This window comes from Limulus polyphemus, unplaced genomic scaffold (assembly GCF_000517525.1).
Source record: "Limulus polyphemus unplaced genomic scaffold, Limulus_polyphemus-2.1.2 Scaffold2883, whole genome shotgun sequence".
Taxonomy (NCBI): Eukaryota; Metazoa; Arthropoda; class Merostomata; order Xiphosura; family Limulidae; genus Limulus; species Limulus polyphemus.
The window spans coordinates 114,930-125,334 of NW_013668493.1; the positions used below are offsets into that span (position 1 = coordinate 114,930).

At 36.3% G+C, this 10,405-nt stretch overlaps 1 protein-coding gene across 1 annotated transcript in view; it reads right to left on the bottom strand.

Moving 5' to 3' along the window:
- LOC111087947 overlaps positions 1-10,405 on the bottom strand; it is a 35,350-nt gene that overhangs the window by 20,612 nt on the left and 4,333 nt on the right. Inside the window, exon 2 of the mRNA XM_022396434.1 lies at positions 3,481-3,751. Within this exon, the coding sequence (XP_022252142.1) occupies positions 3,481-3,711 (231 nt within the window). The 5' untranslated portion in view covers positions 3,712-3,751. The remainder of the gene's footprint in view (positions 1-3,480; positions 3,752-10,405) is intronic.

The window sequence follows — 10,405 nt, forward strand, 5'->3', positions numbered from 1 at the left end:
CAAAAAGTTGACGACTCTACATGTTTCGACGTTACAACGTCATCCCTTTGGAGGCCATAGATAGGCCTAAATAAAATGTTTTTAATTGTGTTTGAATATTATTTATGATTTTAACTTTATACACAAGTGCCAAAATACTATAATTACCAAGGTGTCAGTCTTCATTCCACGAAAGTAATGCCGCGAGAACAAGTTACGGTTTTTACTCTAATGGCTTGTTTCTACATAACTATAACCCTAAACAACGCCATATTAGTTCAAATTTCAAACATTTATTTTTTCTATTATATAAACAAAACTGACTAAATGAAATAAATAGCAACACTTACCATTTTATGTTTGTCAAAAAAGGAAGCATACAAGATATCAAAACTTCCAAGTCTTATATCTGTGAAAGATTGATTCACTTTGAAAAACAAAAACCAACAACAAAAAACACTAGACCTTTACTTGATATTGAGACACCTGGGAAGTATAGCTACACAAAATATAATAGTAGTTTCGTTTATTTAGTCAACTTACTCTTGTTCAGAGAGGTCGAAAAACACAATGGTGATTGAGTCACGAGCCACATAACTCCCTCTCTCTCTCAGCTGTGTCCATCAAGGGAATCGAACCCCGGATTTTAGGGTTATTTGCCGTTATATTTACCTCTAATTGCAGCATATTCTTCCACCAATATAAATACAAGTAGACATGCCGTATATAAACTACTGATTTTTTACCTCAAAGTTAAATAATGTAATAACACAAAGTCCTAATTTTTGAGCGTGAACCTGTTATTTCCATCTAAAGTAACAAGTTATATTTGACATGTTAAAGTGACCTGTTCCAAAAATTGTCTTCAGGTGGTTTGGCGGTAAGCTTGAGAGCTCCAAACGCTGAAATTCGGGGTTTGATCCCCATAATATATACAACTCCATATGAAAGTCATATGCCTGGAAAAAGTTTTTATTTAATTCGTTCGCCAGCGGAGAAGGGTCAAGTCTCCATTCCCTCACTACTCAGTCAATCATTTATTTTCAATGAGAACGCGTGAAATACGATGAGCTATCATATTCAACTTTCAATACTTGGGGTTTGAACAGAATCAGAGACTATATTACACCAGGGCTTTTCAAACTATGGTACGTGGAGCTGATGTCAGTAGTACGCGAAACAATTAATGTAAGAAATTATAAAATTTGTAATAAGTTCAACTTGATCTACTCGTCTACATACACACTACTCTCCAGATTTCTAGACTACACCCTCCCCCCGCCAACTCTTTTAGTCTCTTAAAGTTGACAAAAATCGCCCCCCACATATTCTTAAAGTTTACCAGAAAAAAACAATAAAAGAAAAACAAATCACATAAGAATTCTTACATGTTGTGCAAGTGTTCAAAATGTTTTTATTTTTTAACTATTAATTAATTTTTTTAAATTAGGCCTGTGTTTGTACTTTAAGAAAAGTTTCAAACAAAGAGTGAGAACTACTCTACGTCATTCACATTCACACACACACTCACTCACACACACACACACACACACACACACACTAGAGAAGAAAACGTTCACAATTAACTTACTTTCAATGTTGTTTTCGGATGTTGGCGCAAAGCTACTGTTACGACAGCGGAAGTCACATGATCCTGGTAACACGTGCGAGTTTCTAAAAGGATCATGGAGGCCCGAGTGTTTGCCAGACCCCCTCTATTTTAGTATATAAGCCCGGCAAATAATTGCAGATAGACAGATATAGAGATAGATAATTGAGTCAAGCGAGCTGTAGGCACAGTAAGTAAAGTGCGGGAATCGTTGTGAATTATAGCGTGTGTTTATAAATGTAGTTAACTTTAAAGTGACTGTGGAAATTAAGTGTATTACAAAGCTTATAACTGGAAAGAATAAACTAGTTTTAATTAAGAAAGGACTTGTATCGCTGAAGTAAATCGGAAAGAAATTTTACGGGAAATTATCAAACGACCAGAGACGTAACACTACTCAAGGATTATCTGCACTAGCGGTCCTTTCACTGTTGTGTCTCAATATAAAACGTGCAACTTCCTAGTACAAAACCTGCTTGTCACGGGTTCTAATCCCATCATCGAACAGCCGTGTGGGTGCTGTAACTATTCTTTGGTAGAAGAGTAGCCCCACAGTTGGCGGTGGGTGGTTTTGACTAGCTGCCTTCCTTTTAGTCTATCACTGCTAAATTAGGGACGGCTAGAGCAGATACCCCTCGTGTAGCTTTGCGCGAAATTCAAACAAACGAACAATCGTAATATAAAAACTAGTAAGAAACAGCACGTACGCGGATGAATCCTGGATGAACATTTCAAAGTGTTTTAGCGGATTCTCTATCTATATTAGGTTCCCCATGAGTTAATGTTAAGAGTGAGGAATTATAATGTTGGAATTAGGGATTCAATCTTTGCAGCGGATGCAGCAAGCATACATACATAAAAGAAACAACAGTGTTGTTTCCTCGCTTTTTAAAGCTTAGGAATCCTAGTTGCTTCGTCCCAAATAAAGTGGAAATTACTGTCATTCTGTTTCCCCTATCCGTTTCACTGGCTCTTCCAGGAATGGAAAATTCTTATCTGAATCTTGCGTAAGCAAAACGGGCAAGTTAGAGAACCCTAGGATACAGACGTGGCCATCTTTAACTTCGAACTACTGACCAGAGAGAAGGCAAACAGCTAATAACACCCACCACCTCAAGGGCTCTTTGAGCCGAATTACGGGACTGATTGTCGTTTTTATAACGCTGAAAATGTGGAGCATCACGTCTAGAGCCCCGAACCCTTCAATCCGCAGTCCTACACGCTAACCATGGCTTCTCCAACAAGGAAGGATGAGTTGAGTACTTACTGGTACATTAGATAACACGTACTTTTTTTCTACAGAAAGTTTCATAATAAAACATGAGGAAAAAAAAAGGTCTACATATAAGAAAGTAAAGTAAAGAGCTCAGAATCACCTTCAGTATTTACTGTTGACCAGTATAATAATAATAATAGAACTCAGAGGCCGTTAAAGCATATCTACCAACGGGATATATTATATATAGGAGAGCTGAATAACGTAGACAATAGACTATTGTAATATAACACACACACACACACACACACACACAATGCTTTAAGGGACAAAAAAACAGTAGCTTTAGCTTGAATAAAATTTATAACCAAGACACTAAAGTTACCAATGAAGCCCAGTTGTAGATTTAATAATTATCATGTTTGATTTAAAAAAAAAAATATTTGGAAGACACCTCTAATTTTGAGCTACCAGTCAGATAGAAGACAAACAGCCAGCAGTACCCGCCCCCTAAAGGGCTCTTCCAGCCGATTAATGGGAGCAGTTTATGTTTTTATAACATTATTTATATAACAAGATAAGTTTCAAGTCTTGATTGTTTTTGTCGTCGTTTTTTGAACTTAACTTTTATAATAAGTAGTCACTAAGCTACAAGTTGTGACAAAATAAACTTTACCAAGAAATGCCTCTTTTCGTCAAGATGCCCCTGGAGTTGTCTCAGTAGCGACATCTCTGTTACTCCAAGACTTGAAGCAGTAAGCTGGATTAACTCTTCCAAGTCGTCTATGGTGGCTATATCGTGGAGGGAACAAGGTTCACGTATCTTCCATGGTGGTCTCTGGCTCCAGGTCACTACCACAGTCGACCACACCAACACCAAAGCTAAAAGGCTTCCATTTCCAGACATGTTATGATCATACGTTTTAGCTGTCTGATCGGAAACTTGTCTAGGAAATAGAATAACGAACATTTCATAAAGTTATTTATTTTTTTTTAAGATTGTGAAAAAAGTTTGAATGAAATAGTAGGAAAAAACCACAAGAGTTGTAACATGGTCTATGTTTAAGATGACATGAACCCATTATTGCCAAATTGCGAATCGGAGATGTTTATAACCATTTAAAATTCCATTTTTCGTTTTTGGTGTGTATGAGCACAACTGTTTGGTTCATAGTTTGATCGATAAAATTTTAGGCACAGTTTAAGAACCTAGCCGTTTTTATCCCGATATAAAATTCCTCCTCTTATTGACATTTTCTTAAGTTAGATTAGTTTATATATATATAAATGTACACAACGCCGTAAGGAGTTTCGAAACTTTGTGTTGTCGTTTACGTTTTGTATCTTAGTGGAAAGCTCACCAAGAAGCTGTAAAACGAAACGTTGAGTGTCCATTTAAAGAAAGATAAACTTGATGTTTTAAGGTCTTTTATTTCTAGTATTAAAGTGTCTTTTATATATGCACTATGCCAATATGCACTACAGAAAATTTATAATTTTTGTATTTTGTTCAAAATACTCTGTCCACCACGGGTATCGAAACGCGGTTTCTAGCGTTGTAAGTCCGCAGACATGCCGCTGTGCCACTAGGTGGCGAAATACGTAAAATGTAGAATGTTTACGAGATAAAAGTAGTACAAGTTGAAAAAGGTTCACAATGGGCTACCTGCGCTGCGTTATAAGAGTCAAATCCCACTATTTGGTCTGCGAAGAGTAGCCCAAGAGTTGGCGGGGGGTGGTGTTGAGTAGTTGCCTTCCCTCTAGTCTATTATCACTTCAAAATTACGAACAGCTAATACAGATAACCCTCGTGTGACTGTATGCGAAATCCAGACAAACTTTTTTTAATCTCGATTACACTGCTATTCTGAACAAGACTAATTATATAAATGTATTTGAGAGGAAACAGGAGCCTCTAGTTATCGCAATTTACCTATTACACTAGTCTACACGAACTACTTAATATATCCATCAAATAACTTGCTTAGAAAAATGACATACTTCAAAATATTAGAGTAGTACCACGTTAAGATAATTAAGATTAGAATTGATGAATTATATAAAAGAAAAAAAAATAGTCTATAATTAGTAAATAACTTTTTGGCAGTAGGCTAAAGTGTAGTGTATCAATAACTAAAGATTAGCTGAAATTAAAACAGTCTTTTTTCTTCTAAGAAACTTGTTGCCTTAGTTACAAGTACCATTAACTCCCAACTCCTGGCGGTTTATCCTGGCAGTCCTTAATTTAGTTTCTGGTATTCGCTAATCATGCTTCGGGGGAGGGGAGGGGGAGATTAAGGGTTAGTTTACAGTTATTCCTGTAGTGATTTGCTTTCCGAAAATTCATTGAAATTCGGTTGCTTGAAGCACAGTTAATTGGTCTCAGTTCAGAAGTCGTAAAAATTATATCGATTTGTTCCGTTAAAAAGAGACATTCCTTCAAGACATTTCTCGATGATTGAATCCAAGTTACTCGAAGGGAAGACATTATTTTTAGTTAAATTAATGTTCTCCAAAGAAGTAAATAAAACTTGTATTAGACCGAGAGGTTTAGTCCACGTTTGTCAAGTGTAATAGTTATTAAACACCTTCTCAAAAAGATCAAGCTGCATAGAAAAAAATAATTTGTGGGATCGATGTTTAGCTCTTGTTAAAACTTTGCAAGACCTGCCGAGATCTTTGTTTGTCTAGTGTAAAAAGAATTGAGAGATATATTAGACTCGTGTAAAAACGTTACAAGAGCGATATTTGACTCATGAAAAAAACTTCGCGAGATTTTTTGTTTGGCTAACGTAAAATAATAATAATAATTGCGAAATTGATGTTTGGCTCTTGGATATCTTGATTTTATGGGCCAGCAACAATTACATACATTTGTTGTTTTTTTGTAACGATTGTTACCCTTGCATATCTATTGTTAAAATAAATTGTTGTGTTAATCACACACTGGAGCAAAAGAAGAACACGATAACAAACAAAGTATGTGGTTTTTGTTTGAAATGTTTCGGTGCAGTGCCCTTTGTAAGATTACATGAGACAACGTGTTATAATATCCTCTTCCGACGTAGCAAGTGAAGTACAATCAGAAACAAGTATCAAACAAAGGAAACATATTTGGTTTATGAACTAAACTCAGTGTGATAAATACTTTAATGTTGATTTTTTATTACCAGAAATTACATGATTTGTATTTAAAGGTTATGGAAATTATAAAAGTTTTACGTATGTAGATTGCAATTACCAACTTATCAGAGCAAGCTACTTACCTAGATGACGGGGTAGAGTTAACTCCTCTAACAGCCATGCCGTTACTTTCCTCCCCAGTACACTTCTATGTTATGCATTATAAAATCTTGTTAGAATAATCTGACGAGCTAGTGTTTATTTGACGAAAAGTTTTCTTAATTCCAACATAAATTTTCTACAACGCCCGATAAGAGACTACGATTTCATACTTCAACAGATGCGAATTACCGGAGATACACCCCAAACAAGAAAAGTTGTCAGAAAAGGTGATTTTAACCCACAAGATAATTACGAAATAACAAATAGCAATATTTTAAAGAATAACTGAAAAATGCATGTTCGTAAGATTTTATAGTAACCATAAAATTGTATTAATGCAAGTGATTTAGTTAATAATTTATTTTCGCACACCACTTAAATGACTCTCCATTTTGTTTATAAATTCACACCTTATTTGTTCCCAGTTTACACCATTAAGGATGCGAAGGAATGCATTTGTTGGAATCACAACCCAATCACACTTTTTTTTTTAATATTATTTTTAGTGTACAAATCGTGCTCCTCGAGCATCTGAAATGCTTTCAAGAACCAATGTTTCTACAGTAATAATTAAAGTAGTGTTCCTCTAAGCAAAGAGGAGTCCTTCACGTTTCATTCTTATCTTCATATGCTCCAAATAAACATTTCACCGAAAGTAATTTAAAACAAAGAATTTTTAGAAGTCTAAATCACGTTTCTTTCCATAAAAGGATTTTCCTACACTTTAATCCTAAGCCTTAAAAGAGAGTAATGTATCTCAGCAAAGCGTCTAACATCTCTTATCGTGGAGAGCTTATACCTGTACGGCAAGCGTTTCTAGAAACTGGATCTGGAACTTAGCTTTCTTTAAATTCAGTTCCATGTCACTTAACACTAAATGCTCAACTATTAAGTACATTTAAGTCTCTTTGATCTAACCTTTTAACAATGAACTCGTAAATCGAATTTTCGTGTACAAAATAAAGTGTGTGTGCGTGCAAGACTCAGGAATGGTTTCAGGTGGTTGGTACTCCATCTGGAAAACTACATTTGTAATGATGAAGCCATTTTTAGTCTTGTAAAGTTTTAATTGCATGTCTAATATAAATATTATTCAACTTTATTTGATTTATGGCTCATTAGGAGAGCGGCAAGTTTTGGTACTTGCAACGGTAAAATCTGGGGTTCGATGCCATCCGGATGAAGACAGAGCACAAATAGCCCATTGTTTAGCTTTGACCTAAAACAACCTTTATGTTTGGTCACAAAATTTATAAAACGTTTAAAAATTATTCAAGGTTGTTAATTGTTAGCCTAAAGTAACACAAACACACTATTGTATTCGGGATTTTTTTTTCTGTTGGTTTGTAATTAAGCACAAATCTACACAATGGATTATCTGTGCTCCGTCACCCACGGGTATCGAAACCCGGTTTATAGCGTTGGAAGTCCGCAGACATACCCGCTGTGCCACTAAGGGCTTTTCAGTTAAATAATGTTTTTTAAACAAATCTGTTAATTATTAGCTTGAAATGGCACAAAGAATAACGTACTTGTTCTATTAGAAAAATCACCTAATTAACGGCAGTTATTGAGTAGTTAAGAAACATTTGAGAAATAAAATAGTTTTAATTTTTTAATTAAAATTAATTATATTTTAATGTTTTTTTCTTTTCTAGTAGAATTTGTTATATTAAATATTTTAAAAGTAAATAGATTTTTTTTTCGCTTTTAATATACAATACAATAAATTCAACATGAAACTTAAATATAAAACAATTTTTCTACTGTTGACTGCTAACTAACGAGGAAGAATAGTACAGGGTATAGTTATGCGGGTGTTTTTTTTTTCTTTTTTTTTTTGTTTACGAGTATTACTTTTCATCTGAGGGTTGCAGGGTCGACGCCCCGTCATCGAACATATTCGCCCCTTTCGGCCGAAGGAGTGTTATAATGTAACGGTCAATCCCACTATTCGTTGGTAAAAAGAGTAGCCCAAGAGTTGACTTTGGTATAGATAGATAAATATATTTACACTCACGTGATATCTCGGAATTCACGAGGTTTCTTTACCGGTATTGTTTTAGGGGGCAGGCATGGCCTAGTGGTTAGGGCGCTCGAATCGTAATCTGAGATATCGAGGTATCGAAACCCGTTACCGAACATTCTCGCCTATTCAGCCGTGGCGGAATTATAACGCGACAGTCAATCCCATTATTTGTTGGTCAAAAGAGTTGGCGGTGGGAGGTGTTGACTAGTTGTCTTCCTTCTAATCTATCGTTTCATCATTTGAGATAGCTGGCGCAGAGTAGCTTTGCGCGAAAATCAGTAAAACAAACAAACTGTTTTAGCGGCGCTGGGACGCGCTTGATGGACCTGCAGATTCATTGTCTGGCACGCTAGTTACCAGGCCACGCCCGGCTTTACAACATATTGTCTCGTGTTAGAATACATTATTCTTATCTCTGGTGCTGAAATGCATTGCTACGAACAAACAATAAGTGTAATTTTTGGCCTTCATTCTCTACTTTGATTTCATGTTCGCTGAAAGAGACATCTTTAACCCTAGAATCACTGTCCTTAAATTATTCCTAAACCAGATTACCTATCTTAGTTACAAGGTCCCTAAAACACTCAAAATACCTTCAATATTACAATTAATCCTAATAGCCTCCTGTGTATCTTATATAAAAGTGGTTTGGTTTGGTTTGAATTTCGCGCACAGCTACACGAGGGCCGTCCCTAATTTAGCAGTGTAAGACTAGAGGGAAGGCAGCTAGTCATCAACGCCCATAGCCAACTCTTTTACCAACGAATAGTGGGATTGACCGTCACATTATAACGCCCCAACGGCTGAAAGTGCGAGCATATTTGGTAAGACGGGGATTCGCACCCGCGACCCTCCGATAGACCACCGGGACTAACATAAACGTGATTGATCTTTTCCAACTTTTTTCTCTTTTTTACACCGAGTATTGTTATGACCATTAATTACTCAATACAGTTCTAATATTCGGTAAAGAACAGCATGCTCCTTGGTAAGACTGAAGGATTATAACGCTAACAAAAGCTCATCGTGTAACACTGCGCCTAATAAAAAGAGGGAAGAGTAAAAAAAAAACTGTTTATATTGAGGGCTAACGTGCACCATCATAAGATGTGGACATTATATATTTTGGCCATTTATCAACAAATAACACGTAACGATCGTCATTCTTCCTCGTCTGTTGACCAAAGCGAGTTATTTGTACTGCGGTTATTAGGAATCTCAAATCCGCTGGAATACTTAGGTTTTGTTTGTATATAGGCCTAGTGACCAACCAGTAATAACGTGTTATCGAGTACGGACAGGTGGTTCGCACTTACTGATTACAGGCAGTGTTGATGACGCCCTAGAGTCCAGACTTACGTCAAAATAGCCCTCCCCACCTTCTTCGGAGTCATTGGGTGGGAATACATCCTACATAACTACAGGTCTGAATGGATTCTGTCTTTATTCCTTTTTCTTTGTTTTCTGTTTCGTGCAGGTAACTTCCTTACTTTGGGCCAAGAAAGTCACCGTAAAATAGCAGTAAAAACTTAGCTGGAAGATAAAACCAGGATGTCTACGTATAAATCTACTCTATATTCACGCGCGAATAAAAGTCCTATCAGCTAAATAAACAGTACATTCAAAGGCTCAAACCAGGTTGACTTCCTATGACGTTATATCCGGTTGTTTATGAAATGAACAAAAGTTAATAAAAAATAACTTTCGGGAGAGACGAAAGAACCAAGTAGTTATAAATTATATAAAAACTAATAAATAAAAAAAAAGGTATGTTCCCATTCTGTCTTCTTCATTCTTAAATTCGCTTTGGAATGTGGTACCTAATCTAGCAGTTTTGAAAAACACAACACGAAAGTTTGTATTACATTGTACTTTATTGTAAAACTATAGTAATTTGTTGCAATTTTCTTCCTACTCCCAAGAATTGATGTCCCTCTAGGTCCAGTGTTGAAGTCCCCCGGTATTTGTTTGTTTGGTGGGGGTGTTGCAATTTTCTTCCTACTCCCAAGAATTGATGTCCCTCTAGGTCCAGTGTTGAAGTCCCCCGGTATTTGTTTGTTTGGTGGGAGGGTTGCAATTTTCTTCCTACTCCCAAGAATTGATGTCCCTCTAAGTCCAGTGTTGAAGTCCCCCGGTATTTGTTTGTTTGGTGGGAGGGTTGCAATTTTCTTCCTACTCCCAAGAATTGATGTCCCTCTAAGTCCAGTGTTGAAGTCCCCCGGTATTTGTTTGTTTGGTGGGAGGGTTGCAATTTTCTTCCTACTCCCAAGAATTGATGTCCCTCTAA